The sequence below is a fragment of the Heptranchias perlo genome, chromosome 22 (assembly GCF_035084215.1).
Source record: "Heptranchias perlo isolate sHepPer1 chromosome 22, sHepPer1.hap1, whole genome shotgun sequence".
In the NCBI taxonomy this organism is placed as follows: Eukaryota; Metazoa; Chordata; class Chondrichthyes; order Hexanchiformes; family Hexanchidae; genus Heptranchias; species Heptranchias perlo.
This window is the reverse complement of record NC_090346.1, coordinates 41,682,495-41,703,322: the sequence shown is the minus strand read 5'-3', so window position 1 is coordinate 41,703,322 and position 20,828 is coordinate 41,682,495. Positions and strand designations below refer to the sequence as shown.

Sequence of the window (20,828 nt, the reverse complement as noted above, 5' to 3'; positions counted from 1 at the left end):
TCCAGTCAGGTTGCTCACAGCAGCAGTGCCCGGGAGATGAAGCCTCAATTCCGGGAGATGAAGCCTCAATTCCGGGAGGCTCCCGGTCAATCCGGGAGGGTTGGCGACCCTCGACCCGTTGGACTCCGATTCCGAATCACCAGGTACGGCTCCCGGTACCAGAAGGGGGGGTGTGGGCAATCAATCAATGAGGGCCGGCCCGTCGAGGTCTCCCATCCGGCTCCACCTCCCGGTCTCACCGAGCTCCGTTAATCTCCCGCTCCATTCCCCGCCCGGAGCTCACTGCGCGCCTGCGCACACCCGGGGGGGGGGGGGGGGGGGTGGAACGGGCGGAACCAATAACCGCAGCTGCTGGGGGGAAGGTTTATAGCGGTGCGGTTCCGGTCCCGGTGGTTCGGAGGATCCCGCGGTGCTGGAGGCCGGGTTAGTCCCCGGGATAGATGGGGGAGCGAAAGGGCCTGGGGTTGAGGGGGGGACTCGGGGAGTGGGTCGACATGATGTCGGGGTGACTGACTGACCGACCGACCGACCGACCCTCCGGGCACCTAATCCCCCACCATCATGTTTCACTTCATCCCCTAATGCAGGGTGTTGGGGCCTGTTTTTAGTGCCTGTGTGCGGGGTGACGCTGAGTTGGCCCAGTCTCACCGGACGGAAACACAAAAAAATATATTAAAGCAAGTGTCTTACCAGGGCACCACAAATAACAATGAATAAACGATAATATATCAAATGATAATGTTATTGTGAGCATCCAGGGGTGCAACCTGTACCCCTGAGGTGCCCACCGGTCGCGGGTGGCCTCAAGCTCCCTCTCCAGGGCCGCCCGGGCGCGGACAATGCCCGCTGGTATCGGGCTGGTGTTACTGGACGGGTTATCCAGACCCCTGAAGTCTGGACTAAATAATCCGGAGTGTGTTGGGTTCGAATCCCACCAGGGCAGTTTGAGAATTTGAATTCAGTTTTTTTCTTAAATCTGGAAATTGGAAGCTGGTATCAGTTACAAGTGACCTTGAAGCTGTCGGGTTGTCATCAAAACCCAACTGGTTCACTGATGTCCTTTAGGGAAGGAAACCTACCCGGTCTGGCGGATATGTGACTCCAGTCCCACGCCATCGTAACTTCTCTGAAGTGGCCTAGCAAGTCACTCAGTTACGTCATCTCCTTCTGCCGGGTAACTGTGAATCGTCCCCAGTACCAATAACCCCGATCTCGCTGCCATTCAAACCACGAATCTGACCGTCTCAGTTCAAAGGACAATCTCTGGCAACTAATCCTCAATGTTCACTTCTTCCTCACCCGATCTAATTCATGGTACCTTGCAGGGTACCTCCGTGGCCTAGCAAGCCACTCATTAGAACATAAGAAATAGGAGCAGGAGTAGGCCATACAGCCCCTCGAGCCTGCTCCACCATTCAATCAGATCATGGCTGATCTTTGACCTCAGATCCACTTTCCCGCCGGATCCCCATATCCCTTAATTCCCCTAGAGTCCAAAAATCTATCAATCTCAGCCTTGAATATATTCAATGATTCAGCATTCACAGCCCTCTGGGGTAGAGAATTCCAAAGATTCACAACCTGCTGCGTGAAGAAAGAATGTCTCCTGTCCTGTAACATGTCCCAGCCGATGTGCACTGTATATAATAGAATTAGTGAGATGGCGATTGTAAGGACAGTGTTTGTTGACTGACCAATATCTGCACTCACACCCTCTGTCAGCAGAAAAATAAACCCAAAAGTTCACTTCAAAAGCAACCCGATGGAGTTTCTCCTTCCCCATTTGCCTATACCCCTTGGAGCCCATTCCCAGCCATTTTTCCATCAGCTGGATACCCACTATGCAGTACCATTGTGCCATCATGGCAATCTTTATTTTCAATCAGATCACATCTAAGACCAGAAATTTATGCAGAGGTATATGACTGTCGGTGGTGCACATTATTTTCTACTCCAGCGGGCACCAGAGAATAACCTCTGATCCAAAACATTGGCGCATTTAATTTTCTTGTTACATTTTCACCCTGGCTTCTTTGTTATGCCAGTTTGTACAGGTCCCTCACTTTAATACAAGGGTATTGAGTACCAAGTAGAGTGTATCACCCCATTTACAGCCAGCAATAAATGCTAACTTTCAACACTTTGGAGGTAAATGTGACTTATGACACATAGGAGACTTAAAATTCTGAATTACTTTGTTTGCTTATAATCTTGATGAAAGCTTTTGAACAATAAATTTGAGTTTGTTTTACAAATTTAGCAGGAATGAGAGTATTGCTGAAAATAATTTTTAAAATACACCAGCTTGAATAAAGAAGCGTGTTTGCTTCTCTGATGGCTCAATTGGCTACGGCATTGAGTAGATCAGATGTACAGACCAGGAAGGTCCCAGGTTTGACCCTTGGCCTGTATTTAGTTAGCTGATCACTGGGTTAGGTGGCTAATTGAACAGTGTTGAAGCATTCAGCATCCAGCAATGCATATGTGTGGACAGTAGGCCATGGCAGAATCAGACTCACCTGTGATGCTCCTCATGCTGGAGTAGCCTGCCAAAACTCACAGTCAAGGTTCACACACGATTAAGAGCCAGTTGGCTTATCAGGGGCAACCGACAATTGTAGAATTAGACCCCAGGAAGAAATGAATGTCTTCAGGAGGGGAAGGGGGAAAATGGGCAGAAATGTGAGGGGAAAAGTTGTCCTTTCTGTCTGGCTATGAGTTTCCCTTTCCTTTATCTGAAGCTCTGACGGTATAGAACCTTGCCACTGGATGCAATACAGTAGGATCACTATGCCACTTGACCCCTGATTTCTGTTTGAGGCTTATGTCACTACATACAACTATATATTTACAACACATTTTTTTTTTAAGGAATGGACCAGGATGACTGTGAAGAGGGAGAAACTGAGCTCAGGAGGCAGTCGGTTGGCGGCTGGGGTTTGCTGCAGATCGCTGGGTGCACAGGATTAACTGCATATGTAGTATGGGCGGGGATACTGATGCCTGGTTTCAGGAGGGTCCCTCTAAGGTTACAGGTAGGAGAGGCATGATTTACAATAAAGTGCTTTCTGTGTACACAGTGCAGATCAGACATACAAAATGAATGTGCAGTAAATGAATGTGCAGTAAATTTCTCTGGCTGTTAACCACCAAACTAGTACTATCAGCTTGACAATAAAGTATATTCATGACAATTGCCTCCTCATCCTAAAAACCTGTACTCCTATTCTACGTTCCTCCCATTGTGTAGATCCCTCTTTCAGTTTCTCGCTGAGATCACAAATTGAGAATGTTGTCCACAAATCTGATCTAATTTATGTCAGTAAATGGGAAATTTCTGCTGACGCTGAAGGAGAATTCAATGTGATACCTTCCCTTTCGCATTTCTCCTTTACAGCTAAAGGAAGACTACAGGTTTTAGGTGAAAGAATTTTCAGTTCCTCCCCTTAACTGCACTTAAACTAAACTTTAGTCACCAACTCATTGCCATCATTTAGCGTTAAATTAAATACGAAGGTGATGGACAGGAAAAAAGAATCGAGCCTGTCCCGTACGGTCACGTTGCATCATGACCTCCCATGTTCCCTCACCCACCAGCAGCCATGTGATTTCCTGGGAGAGGCCAAAAAACGAGATTATAAAAATCCTAAGCCAAGTCAGGGAATAAGTATTTTCTGGCAAATTTCTCTCCCATCCCCAAATGCTATCAGGCGACCACAGTGACCACACTTTTAGCTTGGTAAGTGGTGGCTATCATAGCAGCACTGTCGAATTTATGAATTTTTAGCAGAATCGGGAAAATAAAAACTGTCTAGTCTTCAGAATGATTTTATGTTGGTGAACTGTGGATTGTGTTTTTTTTTCTGTTCTGAGGAAAGTGAGACCTTGTTTTGGTGACACAAAACTGAGCACAATAAAGAGGTGTGATTATCTTTCACCAGGTGCCGTACATACCTGCAAGCCGCAAACAGGTGCAGAACGTGATGACATTACTGGATGGCCGGTCTGGCAAGATGGTGGACTTGGGATCAGGTGATGGCAGAATTGTATGTAAACATTTGGACTAAATTCCAACATATTTAATCCAGGTTCTGCAGACAGAACTACGAACAACTGTTATGATTTAACTTGGATTTCAGTGCATTCTTAACACCTACAGTATAAAGATTAATTTTTTTTTAAACCTGATTTTTACAGAACTCAGTGGCATGATTCCCATCATTTTGTGAAAGCTTTTTAACCGTCTTGTTTAATAAAATAAAATGGAGATTTTTGTTGTTCTTTTTTTGGGTTTCCACACACCATCCCCTGCTGACAAGTTGGTAAACAACCTACACCTTGGCTTCTGGCAATTCTGCTCCGAAACTGCCCCCAAGGAGGTGCATTCGAGCAGAGTGGACTAATTTCCTTCCGCTCTGCCCTCCTTGTGTGAAAGCGGTTGCAGAGCCAGGTTAAGAAGGGCACCAAGAACATTCTGGGCCCGTCTGCACCCCAGATCCATTAAAACACTTGCAGCGGCTAGTGTTGGTATTTATATTGTAATGAATCTGCTGACTCTGCCTGGCTCCCTATTGACAGTATTTTTAAAGCGCTAGAATATTTTGATTCAGCAGTTGTATGCAGTTTTCTGTGTCATATTGGCCAGGGTCCTGGTCCTGTACGCTAATCCACACATGGCTGGTGTCTTCCCACAGTGGCACAGCTGAGAGTACCATGTGTAGGCGATTGTGGGCATGAGTCCATGTCCCAGTGCATCCTTTTAAATTTCTCCTCCTTTCAGCTCCCCGTGTGTACAGTAAAAATACTCTTTCCTCCTCATGCCACGCGTCATTCTCCAGCTCACGGAGGGGGAAGCTCATCTGACCCATTCCTAGGCATTTACCGTTACTCATCAGCTCACATTCCCGGCCAATTGCTGCATTATTGGCTGGTCGGAAATGTATAACAACGTAAAAATGAATTGTGCTTTGATTTTTCCCTTTTCCTCGAAAAGGAAGTGCCTGGGCCACACACAAGGAGAGTGTTGATCAGGGAACTCAGCTGGGGGAAGTTTCAGATGTAAACCCATGTCCTACCACTCTGCGATTCATGCTGGGCTGATCCCACAGGTTTGAAGGAAAAGCGGAGAGTGAGTCATCCTTGAGCGCTTCCTAGTTACAGAGCAGCACTGGCAGGGGCCTGGGAGCTGGTCACCTACCTAAGTGAGGGAAATAGAATAACACATTGTGGTAGTTGGTAGTGTACCATCATCAGCAATGATCAATATCACAGCACTGCAACACTCCTGACAAAAAATATTACTTGAATTAAAAAAATATTACTGAATGTTGAAAAACCTACCGTTCAGTCACCCTGCTTGAAGTGGTAAATTATCGGTGAAAGTTGATCACTTACAGCAAGTTGTATCTGAGGCTTGGAAACAGCCCCACTTCGGTGTTCAGATCTCTGTCTCTCCCCTTCCTCACTGAGAGTACAGACCAACCAAATGCTTCCCTGTTGCAGCGATATAAGGGTTAAAAGTAGAGTGGGAGGAGGCTCGTGTGGAGCATAAACAATCAGGCCAAATGGCCTCTTTCTGTGCTGTAAATTCTTTGTAAAATGTTAAAAAAAATTAGAAACACTGGTTGCAACTGTTAAGTTTTAGATTACATCAAACGCTTTTTTCTAGTTGTAGAATTACCAATGTCCAGGTGAAATTGTTTTCAATGTCATGCGATCAGTTGTAACCAAGCTTTTCACTGTGATATTAGTTCGCAGGATCTGTGTTGTTCCACAGGTTTTAGAAGCCAGTAAACGTGGCTTCCATCCAGCAGTTGGCTATGAACTGAACCCATGGCTCATCAGACTGTCAAAGTTCTACGCTTGGAGAGCAGGCTGTCATGGGAAGGTTTCTTACATGAAACAAGACTTGTGGAAGGTAGAAATATATTCATTTTGAGTTAATGCACAAAGGATGGAGGGGGAATTCATCGTTTGATATTAATGGACGTTGTCCACAAACTTTCTTAGTCTTAAATATGTACTTTTTGAAAAATTACATCTATTTAAAATTGGATTTAAGTGGTAATTTTCTTTGGCAGTCAAATTCCAATAAAATATAGAATTCTACAAGCATCTAAGTAAGTGCTACAAACCAGTAACTGACCATTATTTTCTAGCCTGGGGGTGTGAATATAGCAGTACCTTGTCAGTTTCTATTCAGTTACATTTCTACAGATTACTGCTTTTGTTTTACTGAGTTTGTCTTAATTTCTAAACTACCTTCACATTTATTTAAGAAATGATCAGATTTCATAGAAAGGGATATGGCAGCGGATTACTTTCTCTATAGAAGACCAGCAATTGATAAGTAGCCTATTTGATCTGATTGAATCATACCAGAGGAGGTAACAACATAGAGCACGTGCTTTCCCAGCATTGAATATTGAAACAGTCCTTTGAGAAAATTGCTGGTCTGAAACAATATGTAAAGCATACAGACCTGGTGAAGATTGTTGACTAGAATTTGGGACTTTTAACAAAGTTGACCCATTACAAGTAAAGCAAGACGCAGCAGGTTAATGTGCCAGTGCACCAGAGCAGAGTCAGGCATAGATTCATGTTCGCAATTCCTGCAAAGCAAGGTGTCGGTTTCAGATAAGCCGTCAGGAGAGTGCAGTGTGTGGAGCAAGTAAATCGACTAGCAGCAACAACAACTTGCCTTTCACGTAATAAACCGTCCCAGGGTGCTTCACAGGAGCGCATTAGGCCAGTGTTGAATACATGCTAGCATCCAGTCACCCAACAGCATTGGCAAGGGTCTGGAACAGAACGTCTGTCTGCCTTCTTAGCCGGGGAGAGGGGACTTGAGAGATGGGAAAATTAGAAATAAAACAGCGATTATCAGAAACCAAAGGCTTAGTTCAGAAGTGTTGTATATACTCTTACAATTATTGAAAATCCTTGCATATCTATTGTGTAAAATAGGGGCAATGCAAATTTGATACACAGAAGCAAACTGATGAAATATTCTTGAAAATGGATTTCTTTCTTGTCATTATTTTAGGTTGATTTGTCAGACTGTTCCAATGTCACGGTTTTCCTTGCTCCCAGTGTGGTAAGTGACAGGGGATAATTTTCTCTCTCTCCCTCCCTCTCTCACACACACATCTCTCTCATACATACACACACCTGGCTTATCAGTTTTCTCAGTATTTCTATATTCATTGCTCTCTCGTTCCTTCCAATCTCCGAATATACCTGTGTTACATTTTTTTAGGGTTTATACGCTAGATATTTCTTTGGGTTCAGTGTCACTGGCCACTCTCTATGTCCCTTATGATCCGGAGTGTAACTTTACCTGTCCAACATCTAGGTAAATGTAGTGATACCCAAGGTTTGAACAGAGAACCCTCGTCACTGTACTCTGGCTTTCTGGAGTATATCACAAGCTGCCACATAGCTGCTTGTCTGTGATAGGCGGAAGAATAACACTCTGTCAGATCGTGGCTTATGCTATAAACCATTACGACAAATTTATTGAACGTTACATAGGTTAATAAACAGTACTGAACACAAACAATAGATTTACAGTAAATACAGACTGTGCTAGTCCCCTCGGAATCAAAACATGAAAGGTGTTTTCTTTGCGCTCTCAAAATAAGACTGACCCTTGAAACACAGTCGCTTAATTTATACATAGTTAATCTCTACCACGGAGGTCTTGCACTAGGTTCATATCCTGACGACTTCAGACTGACTGGTCAAATATAAGCCCACAATCGGAAGCCCCCTGGCTACAGAGCTGTCTGTTAAAGGGACTACAAAGAATAATGGCTCTGCCCCTCTCACAGCCTTGACTCCCGGCTTCACCTCAGAAATGTTAAAAAGATCCTCAGGATGTCAATCACGTAGAGTGTTTGAATTGAATGGAATGGCTTGACTTATTGGTCTGTGCCAATGGCCTGTTAGAAGGATCCCATCCAAGGACATTTGGAGCAGTGGAACCACAGCTGCCTGCAACTATGCATGTCTTTGTCTTGTCCTGGGTGTGAATATCAGTTAGACTGTAACATATATTCTGTGCAGCTTGAAAAATCAGCTCACAGTGACTAGCGTTAACTGTGGCCACCAGTTAAGAATTCAACAAATAATTCATAGACAAAAATGCTTAATTTTTGTCGCAACTTGTCTTGCACCCTCATTGGATTGAAATCAAGACCCGTTCCACACTGTCTCCTACTTTAAATCATTCTTTACTCAAAACTGTGGCATCCCAACCTCCTTCAGCCCTCCCTCCCTCCTACAATCTGCAGGTATTCAAAACCGAAGTTCGCCATCACCTGGTTAGTACTCTGTGAACTAACTCATCTATGCTTCTCAGCATTGGTAGATTCCTGTACTGTAGGACTTGACCCTTCGACTTAATAAAATTAAAGTTAACTATGAAAGCACTACACAGCAAGACTTGGTAAAGACAACAATACTCCCAATGTTATCTGCAGCTATTAGTACAAACAGATTTAATCAGTCACAAGTGAACTGTAATAATTCACAATTTGTTGCTAAAATGTTCCTCTGTGTTACCACGGCGATCCTTCATGTCCTTAAATAGTACCTCCCATAATTATCTGCTTAATCTTTGACATTGAGTGGTGTTGTGGCGAGGCAAAGGAAGTGATTTAATTCAGGATGTGGAACGATCACTGTAATTCCCACCACATTCCTTCTCCTTCCTTATAGTTTAGTATGCACAATGGATGCAAGAGATACCGTAATAGTGAGTTATTTGATGTTACAATGGATTAGTAAGTGAAAGAGATTAAAACACACCTCTTTCTGTGCAGCTTTCTTTACTACAAGTCAAGCTGTTATCTGAACTTCCGGAAGATGCGTGGATTGTTGCTGGTCGATTCCCGTTCCCAAGCTGGAAACCATGCTGTGTTGTTGGGGAAGGGGTTGATAAAGCCTGGCGTTACAGTGCCAAAAGACTACGACAAGAAAATGAATCCCAAATCACACAGGACGGCACTGCAGTATAACAGCAGCTGCCAACGGTTAACTGCAGATATGTAACTTAAAGTGGAGACGGTTAATTTATTTGTTCTATATGTTTTAGCTGCAAACCACAAATTGAAGATGATTTTAACAATAACAGCAGGCTTTTTTTTAATATAAGTTGGATGAGATTCCTATATAACAAAAAAAAACAAGAAAATACCCATTTTTTATTTGTAATTAATGTTGCAGCTTCAAAATGTGCGATTTCTAAGAATGCAATTTTGTTAGCTTATTAATCAGAGAAAAGCAGGCCACTCCCATTTTTCATTGAAAGAGGAATTTCACATCTTTATACAGCATAAGAAATTTTAGATCGAGTTTTTTTAGGCAGGTCGAAGTTTCAAATGTTGTCAAAAGTTTGCCTCTGTCGCAGTGTGTTTGTGCGTTGTTACCATGCTAGATAACGGAGTGAGAGGCTCTCACAACTCCCAATATGATCAATTCATTATTTCAGCGCTGATCACAGTTGACTGGGGACAAGCAGAGGGCAAGTCTACTTATGCTAGCACCCAGCTGGAGAGTGACATTAGAGAGGCTTGGGAGCACGTGGGCCTGGCCATCCTGTTGGCTGTGAATAGAGATGGGATGGGAAGGTAGGTAAAGAACAGAAACAAAATCTATAAAATGGAGGACATGGATAAATTGATATGTCGTTATAAAACGCACTGCACTTAGCTCAATTGCACTCATTACAGTAGTACCACGAAAGAACAAAGCTTGACTGTAGCGCTTATGTTTTATTTATAAATAATTCAAATTGTAACTTATTCCACAGAACCCCCCCCCAAAATGTTTTATATTTAAAGATTATTGCCAGGAATTTTCATGCTGGGTTTTCCCAATCTGCTGCTGTAAGTCCATCGGATGTCCTCGGAGAAATGATGTAAATGACTAAAATTGGTTGTTTACAGCATTTCTCCAGGATTTCCGCCAACCTCCCACCAAAGGTATAGCAGCAGATTGGAAGAACCCTGTGGAAATTCTCCTAAGATTAGAATTGGAATCTTATTATGTAAATTTTGGGCGAGAGGTCACTTTCATATAATATGAGCACGGAAGACTGAGTTACAGAAATTGTGTTTAACATTCTCAGTACTGAACAGCTTCACAGTTTAAAAATGGGGAATTGATGTTCTGCCACTTTCCGTAAGGTATTATACTTCTAAACTAAAGAGATGGAGAGCGTCACTTCTACCATCAATGTGTTATTTGAAACTGAGCAAAGATACCCGAGTCATCGGACTGCATGACTGTCCTGTGTAGATTTCAGGGGTAATAGTAAAAAAAATGACTAAGTTAGGATAACCTGACATAAGCAGAAAGCATCATGAGTTAACTGGTATAGAGGGTACAGCATGTGTCTAAAACAGTCTTTGCAGAATAAGCAGCCTGGTGTAATTAACTGTATTCCTGTAGACAATAGACCCTTAGATCAGAGTTGTACCACATGTAAAAAATTAAAATAGTTAAGCAAGGTTATCATGGGTACAGAGGTATAATGGAGAAAGTATTGAACAGAGAAACCTTGAAGAGATATGGGATAAGGCCTACCTCCTGTATTTGCAACACCGGACAAAACCGGTTTCTACGGTTTTTCAAACAACGAGAATAGCACATGGTTCTGTGATACATCACATCCTGTGACCAACAGTAGATGTGCTGTGAAACGGGTATGAAAGTTGGTGTACTTTAGTGGCCTGGTGGGTGCATCCGGGACTGAATACACCAGAGATCAATCTCAGGGTGTCTGAGCTTCTATCCAGCAGGCTGACCTGATATAAGTAACGTGGATACACGGGACTTACATCTTTACTCTGATTGATGTATAAGATAAGGCAGAAGCTAAATCTTGTATTTCTTAATAAAGTATTAAAGTTGCTGCAACTAGACTCACAGACCTATTAATTAGTAAGATTATCCAGAGTGGCTATTATCTGAAATCTTGTGTCAGTACTATTCCATTTCAGTGGATACAAGCACCCAGAGCAAGATGTATATTTTAAAACTTTACAAAAAAATGTATATACCTCAAGCACCAATATTTGTCAGTATTTTCGCAATCATGTTTGATGTTTGGCTTCTCAAAACTAGATGGCCAAGGAAGCAGGAAATACTTTTTTTTTTAAAAAAGCTATTACTACCTTACATTAGTACCACTGCAGTGGTGAGAGAAGCAGGGTTGGATATCATTTATGAGGTGGGAAGGATTAAGGAGGATGAGAAAGAGGCCACATCAAATGGGAACTCTGAGGGAGGACAGTAAATCATTGCGTATCTTTGAGTGGAAGATATACTGCAAGTCTGCTGCAGTACATAATATTTTTGGGGGTGGGAATGACAAATTAGAAGTATTTACTATAAAATTCAATGGATAAATCACACCCCAAATCAATGCTTGCTTGACATTTCTATGAAAGCATTGATACATTTCACCAGAGGAGTTAAAAATGTGCATGAAACTGCAAAATAGTAAGTATTGCAAAGATGGTGACCAATGCCCAGTTAGTGATTTAAATGCCTGCAAATATAAGCAGCTCCCCAGTACAGGCAGAAAGTACTCTATGTTTAACTGTGGTGTGAGTTAAGGGAAGAATTAACAGCCCTGCCTTAAACTGTATGGATGCACAGCTCATAGCACAATTAACAAAGCAGCATGGACACTTGATGCCCACATGAAGCTCAGTGATTACAACAGACAGGAAAGGACACAAGTCCTAAAAGAGAGCTAGAAGGCAGCAAGGGAATTTTCTAAATTGACTCATTAAACATTTTCGATTACATAATTAAATATTATTACAAATTGGATATACACAAACTAATTTTCCCAATGTGTAAAATGTTCAGTGATTAAGATTTATAAGGGTTTCCTATGCCACCAGCTACAGTTTATTCCTTGTTCACTGTCATCGGCAACCTTCTATAAGCGTCTGAAAGTAAATCACCTCAGGCCTGGGCATTTCATCTTGAAGTAGGAAACAAGGGCTAAAAATGGTCGGCTTTAATGTCTCTGCAGTTTGGAGAAAAACTCAGCGTGACCTCTGATATAATTGTTAAATAGCATTTACTAGATATTAATTGTTATATGATATACGCTGTGATATTTCCCTGTAGTCAATTGTGGAATTACTTGAAGAATTCATAATAATTACATCACAGTCATCCAAAGTGAAGGATGGGCTTTATTATATATGTCAATGTCCACTACACCACCTATCACTGGCAAAATAAATGAAGTAAAATGGTACGAAATTGCCCCAATAATTCCAAGGGATATATTACAGAGGAAAATGGCTACATGGGATTGATTTCGAGGCTAATCTCATCCTGGGGTCAGGCAACAGTTGCTCTTTTAGTTTATGATGTTATGTGGACCATTCAATGTGATTGCTGCCTTGTAATCACATTTGACTATCCATCATTCTGAATATAAACAGGTTTACAAAAAGTAAAAGGGGGAGTGAGACAGGAAGCTTCAACAAAAACGTTAATCCGATAATGTGTTTAAGAAGGAAATGATTTAATGCTGAAAACTTTTTAAAAGTATATAATAACCCTGAAGATATCAAAGTTGAGAACAGATGCTGATTACAATTTTTAAATCATTTTCAAATAAATAATATTCACAAATTGGATTGAATGCAAGCTCCCGATGAATACGTTATTGAGCCTGCAGCATGATCCTTGGATGCAGAGCTAATTATAGCTAGGCTGTTCAGGGGTGATGTCAGAAAGCACTTCTTCACGCAAAGGGTAGTGGAAATCTGGAACTCTCTCCTTCAAAAAGCTATGAAGGCTGGGGGTCAATTGAAAATTTCAAAACTGAGATTGATAGATTTTTGTTAGATAAAGGTTTCAGAACCAAGGCAGGTATATAGAGTTAGGATACAGATCAGCCATGATCTGATTGAATGGCAGAACAAGCTCGAGGGGCTAAATGGCCTACTCCTGTTCCTATATACAGTCTAGTTGTAACACCATAAAGTCTCTCTTCCCCCACAGCAGACCACAAGTAGGAAGTATGAGTACTTTTTATTTCTGTAGCATCAGTAAGAATGCTACTATGTAATTTTACTAATCACAATGCTCACTTTCCAATCACTTGAAATAACTGCCCAGAAGATTCCTGACGACATCAGTGGTTACTTTACTACATGTCAGAGTTGAGGTTCCTGTGTGATTGCCGTGGAACTAAGTGATGGAGGACATCAACACTGGCCACTCTTGGTGCTTCAGTCCCAACGAGTTTTCTGAGGCGTGTAATTTCTTGCTTGTATCTGCAATGTTTTACAAAATGGTCAAACAGTATTGTATTTCCAAATCAAATATGGCTTTGCAACCTAAATATTTAACAAGCAACAGCTGGAAGTATATTACATAATATAATGTTACACATTAAGAAAAACCGTCCATTTTAAACATTTCTTATCGCTAGGCAGATCTAGCCCAGAAACATAGTGAAGGTAACAGGGAGGAGTGGTGACATAGTGACCTAAAGGTCAGCTGGTTACTGTACAAAGTGCTCTTTTTCAGCTGCGGATTATGGGAGATATATCAGGAAATAAGCTGACTGATACATTTTAAAGTTTTTGTTTCAAAAGCATGCATTTTCTTACATTTTATTAGATTTGAGCCACACTTTCAGAACAAATGACTTTTCGGTTTGTAAGAAATGGTTTGCCAGTTGCAGGAACCGTCTCACAGATATAATGATAAAGAAATACCAATACCAAAATCAGAACGGACAACTTGTATCTTTCTTAAGATAGGATTATGAGACTGGGATTTATTGGAAATCCAACATTTTCAAAGTAAAGCAGTGCCTTCTTGGACCCTTTGTCATATTTACAGGAGGCCCCAGCCCTGGAACAGCCCCAGACTCGAAAACCATGAGGTGGACTCACCAGGCAGGATGTTGCAATAAGTCTGTGTTGGCACTACCGGGTGGGTTTCCCAAATCCTCACCCGCTGCGAGCATTTGTCAGAAAATTGCTAGGCAGCGCTTTTCCAATATGCAGTCACACTAGGCAAGGCATATTTCAACTTAAATAATACTCATTAGTTGTCAGAATGTAATGTTCACTATTGGTAATTTAGTTTGAGGAGTTACCTTGATTTGGCAACTCAGAGGAGCTGCAGGCATCTGCTTGTTAAATATGTGGCTCGTGCCTATATTAAGAGGCTTTAATTATTTTGAAAGTTAAACAATATCAGTTCAGGGTGGGGGCTCCGATAACTTACCATATGTCTGCTGCAATGGGAATATTTTCAATGGAGTTTTCACTTTTTTTAGGTGTAAAACAAATTAAACTAAGAGGGAAAAAAATCTAATCGCAGCAGGAGGAGGACACAATAATGTATTTCTCTCGAATTGAGTGAGTGCTTCCTTCTCCTGTGTATAAATTTGGTAGTGTTTCAACAGACATAACCATGGCAACGCCACCCACTTAATGAGTACGCCTATAATATGTGTACACACACGCACACGTTTCGTGTTGAGGGAATGTCATGGTCGGTCAGTGGAACAATGTTACTGAAAAAGCTCATTGTTATTGGTCCATGGCAATCATGATCATTTCTATAGTAACTGCCACTCGTTCAATTTAATTACCTTTTTTTTAGTGTAAACAGTCATTGTTCATGTAACACGGACTGCAGCGGTTCAAGGCGGCGGCTCACCACCACCTTCTCAGGGGCAATTAGGGATGGGCAACAAATGCTGGTCTTGCCAGCGATGCCCACATCCCATGAACGAATAAAAAAATATATATTTGATTGCTATGTAGGTCAAAGTACTCCAAGCCAGTATTTTTCTCTATGAGCAACGCCATGAAAGATCAACTGTGGATGCACAAAACCACTGCTAAACTATTACAGTTACAGCATTTACCGTGTATCATGTACAATATATTTGATTCTTGGAGTTTCATTTTTTTAAAAAGGAAAATAATGAATAGAGTTACATGTAAATTACAATTTTTATAATTATATGAAATATAACCTCTGCGCCAGTAAAACTGATACTGTTTAACTTTCAAAATGATTAAAGCCTCTTAATATAGGCACGAGCCACATATTTAACAAGCAGATGCCTGCAGCTCCTCTGAGTTGCCAAATCAAAGTAACTCCTCAAACCAAATTACCAATAGTGAACATTACATTCTGACAACAATGAGTATTATTTAAGTTAAAATATTTTAAATCTTCATATATATACCATAAATGTTCATTTTCCAACATTGAACTTCTGATGGTTAATGTCCTCTGGTTTAGCACATTGATTAACGCACTCACTTAACATTTTTCTGTGCGATCTGAACATAATCATTAATGCATTTAAAACAACAGATTAATGACTGTTAAATAGCATATAGAGGAATTTTAGGCCAATGAGTTAATCAGTAGAAAGGAAAAGAAAGAATTTGCATTTATATAGTGCCTTTCATGACCTCCGGACACCGCAAAGTGCTTCACAGCCAATGTAGTGTAGTCACTGTTGCAATGTAGGAAAACACGGCAGCCAATTTGCATACAGCAAGGTCCCACAAACATAAATGTGACCAGATAATCTGTTGTTTAGTGATGTTGGTTGAGGGATAAATATTGGCCAGGACACTGGGAGAACTTCCCTGCTCTTCTTCGAAATAGAGCCATGGGATCTTTTATGTCCACCTGAGAGGGCAGATGGGGCCTCAGTTTAACACCTCATCCCAATGACAGCACCTCCAACAGTGCAGCACTCCCTCAGCACTGCGCTGAAGTGTCTGCCTGGATTATGTGCTCAAGTCTCTGGAATGGGGTTTAAATCCAACACTACTAGAGGAAATTATCCCTCGGTGTCATAAGCTCAGTTTCATCACGCCCCTTCCATCATCAGCACAACTAATAGCATCCAATGAATCATTAATTTGCTAAGAAGTGTAAGTTGTCTCATCTTAGCGATGTTTTCAGAAGTGCAAACTCAGGATGCTGAACTTACAATCGAGGAATATAAACAAGGAACCCATCATTTAATGAAGCAAGTGAGCTACCATATGGAATGGAAAAACCAGCATTGCCTCCAATATTGACAAATGCTCATTTCTGGGCTGATAAGAGAGCCATTATCAACAGTTAAGTGGGCAGAAGTCAGCTGCATAGAAAAAGACTTTGTTGGAGAAAGGTGAGTTGGCATTAGTCAGAGAAAGGCATGGTATAAAAAATGAATATTGATTTACGGTCTCATTTAATTGAAGCATTGCACAGTCTGGCTTTACCTGCCCAGGTGCTTATCCACATACTCCTGTAATTCAGCCAACTGTTCCTCTGCAACTGTGACTCGTGAATACAGTTGAACCCGCTCACGTTCCAATTCCTCCTGTCAATAAAAGTCAGTGTTAATACATTAACAGTACTCAAGCTCTGTGCTGAGTGCCAGCACACTGCATCTTTTGGGACTCAAGAATTTCTACGCCCGGAATTACCGTGAGCACTGTTGTTGAGCTCATATCATATTGCTCCTTCTGCTATTTTAATGCCTTATTGAAGTGTAGATAAACTATATCGTAGGACTTCCCACTGTCCACTCAAGATGTCACTTCCTCAAAGAAGTCAAGGAGTTGGTCAGGCAGGGTCTTCTTCTGAATCCATGTTAACTGCTGTTTACTAGGTTATTATTGTAAGGTATTCCTCAAGTTCCTGAAAATTGATTCCATTATTTTACATGGGATAGAAATAAGACTGATAGCTCTATAGTTACCTGTGTCTGTTTTATCCCCCTTTTTGAATATGGGAAAAACATTGGCCTGTTTACAATCTATTGTTACTTCCCCAGTGTCCAGTGACTTCTTCATAATGGTTGTTAGTGCCTCACAAATCTCCTGCCTAGTCTCTTTCAGCATTCTGACATAAATACCATCTCTCTCTATTTGTTTTAAGCCTCTTTAGTCTGTCTAGGACGTTTATCTCATTTATATCTGCCGTTGATTTTATTTCATCTCTGGGAAGGGCATGTTGCTCATTGTGAATACTTGTCGGAAGTAATCAATCATTCAGAATATAAACTATCTTGCGTTCATCCTCAGTTTTCATTTTATTTCCACCTCTGCTGTGACTATCTTATTATCGAAGTACTGAAAGATTTGTTTTTACTGTAATGTTTAGCCCTTGCTACTATGCTTTTTTCTGAGTCTCTCTTTGACCCTCTGATCACCCTTTTAATATGTTTCTTATTTCTTATATTCAATCCAGTGAACCCCCTCATTTTTCTCAGTGCAGGATTCGTAGAGGTCATGTTTCTTCTTTATATCATTTTTTGTTGTTAATCCCTTTTTGGGTCCCATTTGTTTAGTCTGAGCTTGATAAATTTCAATATGTATTTATCCTGCATGCTCAGCACTATACCTTTAAAGGTGTTACACTCGGCCTCTTCTGAAGCGTTATTGAGCAACCTTCCCAAATTGATTTCCTTTAGTTGTTCCCTGGATTCATCAAATTTGACCCTTTTAAAATTATATAACTGGCCTTTAGATGTTTCTGACTCCCAGATCATGTTAAACTTGATGATTATACAATCGCTGTCCTCCAGAAGTTCTACGACTTCCATTTCTTGTACATTATCTGGATCATTTATGAATACCAGGTCAAGATAGGCACTGTTGCTCATCTTGTTGCTTCTTTGACATTGAGTCATGAAACAAGCATTACATTCTAAAACACTTGGGTTCTCCCAGTTTGATTTAACTCTCCTGTTAAAATAACTTTCCTATTCTCACACACTCTTCCTGTCTCTTCATAGAGGAAGTTGTCCTCCTTCTTATGCTGACCCAGAGGTCTAGTATTAGCTTCAATTTTTTTGCAGTACAAATGTCGAAGTTAAGTAATTCCATAACTTCTTCCCTTCCACAGAATCAACAGTTTACTTCCCATGTCCCTGACATGTAATGTCACATCATCATTTTTTCCACCGTCCTTTCTGACCACTTTGTACATCTGAATATTATATTCATTTCCATCCTTGTAAAAAGGCATTTTGATGAAAGATTAGCACAAGTCTTAATTATCCCTGAATTTCTGGATTTTTTTCAATAGTTCCCTAATTATCTTGCATGATTTTAATTTTGAGATTAAATTACATGACCTCTTTTAACCCTGAATGTAGTTGGAACCACATTGATCATGTCTGTGTCCTTAGAGTTAAGGAGGATTACAATGATTAGATTGGGAGACCAGATCATCTTACATGGATTCCACCATAGCATTTTTAGAAATTAGCAACTACAATTTTAGTCACCATTAGCCACCAGACAGTTGCATTTCTAGTCTAGGAGATGACCATAGCATAATGTAACATAACATATGGGTTCTATCAAGTTCTATAATGAGTAACATTACAGACCTGTGTAGTAAAAGTAAACTCTCTCAGCTGTTTCCTTAGTTCACTCCAGCTTTCATTACCAGCTTTCCCACCAGTTTCTAGACTGAAAATACAGTGATTATGAACAGTAAATTAGGACTTTCTGATTTCATTAATCCTAATAGAATCACAGAACTTTACAGCACAGAGGGGCCATTCTTTGCTGGAACAATCCAAAACCAATTCTACTGCCCTGAATTCATCCCATAGCCCTGTATCTCCCTCTGCTTCAAATAATTATCTACTTCTCCCATAAAAGGTACAATGGTCTCTGCCTCAATTACTCCCTATAGCAAAGCATTCCATGCTCTAGAAACCCTCTTAAAGAATTTTCTCCTACCCTCTCTCCTCACCTTCTTTGTGACAATTTTACATTGATAACACTTTGTCACCGAGCCCCTCACTCAGAGGAAATAGCCTTTCCCTATTCACCTCATCAAAACCCTTCATAATTTTAAAAACCTCTATTAGTCTCCTCTTAGCCTTCTCTGCTCCAATAGAAATAATCCAGTAGCTCAAGTTTCCCCTCATCCCTGTAGTTTCTCATTCCCAGTTTCATCACTGGCTCTAATGTCCTTTCTATAATGGGGTACCCAGAACTGCCCTCAGTATGCTAACTGTGGCATTCCCCACATAATGAATTATCTGTAGAAGGTCCAAGTGAAGGCTAGGCATTTCACCCCCTTGCCCTCTCTGGCATGAAGAGGGGAAGAAACAGTGGGCAAGCGTCCTGTGCCACTGTAAGTAAAGATTTACTTCTTTGAGTTCTGACGCAAAGTCATCGGCCTGAAACGTTAACTCTGTTTCTCTCTCCACAGATGCTGCCTGACCTGCATTTTGTTTTTATTACCCATTCTCTTAGAATGGGGGAAACAGTGAGCAACAAAAAGAGGAGCAAAGACAAGAATAAAATCTTATTTTATTGGCAAAGAGTAAGAATTAGAGCAATACTCACAGCGAAAAAGATACGACTGGTGCAGAGCTCCCACCAAGCCTTAACTAAAAAAAATGCAAATTGAACGAATGAGACGTACTTACAATGAAATATATTTTAAAGGAATACATTCTGAGCACGATATTCAAACAACCAAACAGGGCTCAACCGTAAAGATAATGCATCTGCCAACTGCCCTTGGTGTACCAGTCACTTTGTGAGAGACACCATTTGTAGATCATGTTTACTGCCATTAAGAATGTCTTGGCCGAAACATTCCGTTCAGAATGGCTGTTGGATGTCATGGCACTGCCTTTGAAATCACTTTTTACGATGCTGGCAGATCACTCAGTAACCATTTCAGGCTGATTATTTCAAGCAACGCATATTTATTGGTGTTGCCAATGGTTGGCCTAATTTACAGGCGGTTAATAGGAACATAGGAACAGGAGTAGGCCATTCAGCCCCTCGTGCCTGCTCCGCCATTTGATAAGATCATGGCTGATCTGTGATCTAACTCCATATACCCGCTTTTGGCCCATATCCCTTAACACCTTTGATTGCCAAAGAGCTATCTATCTCACCTTTAAATTTAGCAATTGAGCTAGTATCGATTGCCGTTTGCGGAAGAGAGTTCCAAACTTCTACCACCCTTTGTGTGTAGAAATGTTTTCTAATCTCACTCCTGAAAGGTCTGGCTCTAATTTTTAGACTGTGCCCCCTACTCCTAGAATCCCCAACCAGTGGAAATAGTTTCTCTCTATCCACCCTCTCCGTTCCCCTTAATATCTTATAAACTTCGATCAGATCACCCCTTAACCTTCTAAACTCTAGAGAATACAACCCCAATATGTGTAATCTCTCCTCGTAACTTAACCCTTGAAGTCCGGGTATAAAACCAGAGTAAAACCTGAATAGTCACATTTGGACATGCAGAATTCCTGTCGGTTATTACTCATTATTTAGCAAAAAGAAACAGCTCCTGGTATAAACGGAAGATTTTTTTTTTCTTTTCTCTCCATAGCTCTCACCTTCTCCTGAAGTTCTTGGAGTTGTGCCTCCAGATGGGCTTTGTCTTCACGTAGCCGGTTGAGCTCCTGGCTCTGGCTGGAAAGCAGTTCAGTGTCAGTGATCACAAAGTTTATTTCTGAAGGGCCAGGGTCCACATCCTTGTTGCCCAATGATAAAATCTGTTCCCGCTGCATTCTGTACCAAACAAAGGTGTGCACTCAGTCGCAGATATGTTACTCCACAGATGCATCGACACTAGATCCAACATCATGGAATGCGATTTCTACGACTTCCCTCCCCCTGCAGTTCACATTTAATAGCCAAGACCATTTCCCCAGCATGGCTTATCATTTTCAGGAAAGGAAGTAAGGAGAGAAAATTCAAAGGGAAAACTTAAAAGGTCATACCAGTGTGAGCAGAATGAAAGAATGGCCATGTGGGTAATGTACTGTG

At 41.1% G+C, this 20,828-nt stretch overlaps 2 protein-coding genes across 5 annotated transcripts in view; one reads left to right on the top strand and one right to left on the bottom strand.

Moving 5' to 3' along the window:
- Positions 1-341: 341 nt before the first annotated feature.
- On the top strand, positions 342-10,928 carry antkmt (adenine nucleotide translocase lysine methyltransferase). 2 transcript variants are annotated; one of them, XM_068003377.1, is made up of 6 exons: positions 342-423; positions 2,872-3,035; positions 3,942-4,032; positions 5,751-5,917; positions 7,046-7,096; positions 8,826-10,928. In XM_068003377.1, exons 2-6 carry the CDS (start codon positions 2,874-2,876, stop codon positions 9,018-9,020), a joined length of 666 nt encoding a protein of 221 aa, XP_067859478.1. In that variant the 5' UTR covers positions 342-423; positions 2,872-2,873; the 3' UTR covers positions 9,021-10,928. The 2 variants fall into 2 exon arrangements, with proteins under 2 accessions (XP_067859478.1, XP_067859479.1); XM_068003378.1 differs by having other exon boundaries at positions 3,942-4,046; positions 5,777-5,917.
- Positions 10,929-12,163: 1,235 nt separating this feature from the next.
- Positions 12,164-20,828, bottom strand: part of ccdc78 (coiled-coil domain containing 78) — a 47,192-nt gene continuing 38,527 nt past the window's right edge. For 2 of the 3 annotated variants that reach the window (XM_068003374.1, XM_068003376.1), the window contains 5 exons: positions 20,396-20,570; positions 19,386-19,429; positions 18,413-18,494; positions 16,293-16,393; positions 12,166-13,313 (listed from right to left, as the gene is read on the bottom strand). In XM_068003374.1, the coding sequence (XP_067859475.1) occupies positions 13,187-13,313; positions 16,293-16,393; positions 18,413-18,494; positions 19,386-19,429; positions 20,396-20,570 (529 nt within the window). In that variant the 3' untranslated portion in view covers positions 12,166-13,186. Of the gene's footprint in view, positions 13,314-16,292; positions 16,394-18,412; positions 18,495-19,385; positions 19,430-20,395; positions 20,571-20,828 lie in introns of all 3 variants that reach the window. The other variant, XM_068003375.1, reaches the window with a different exon arrangement.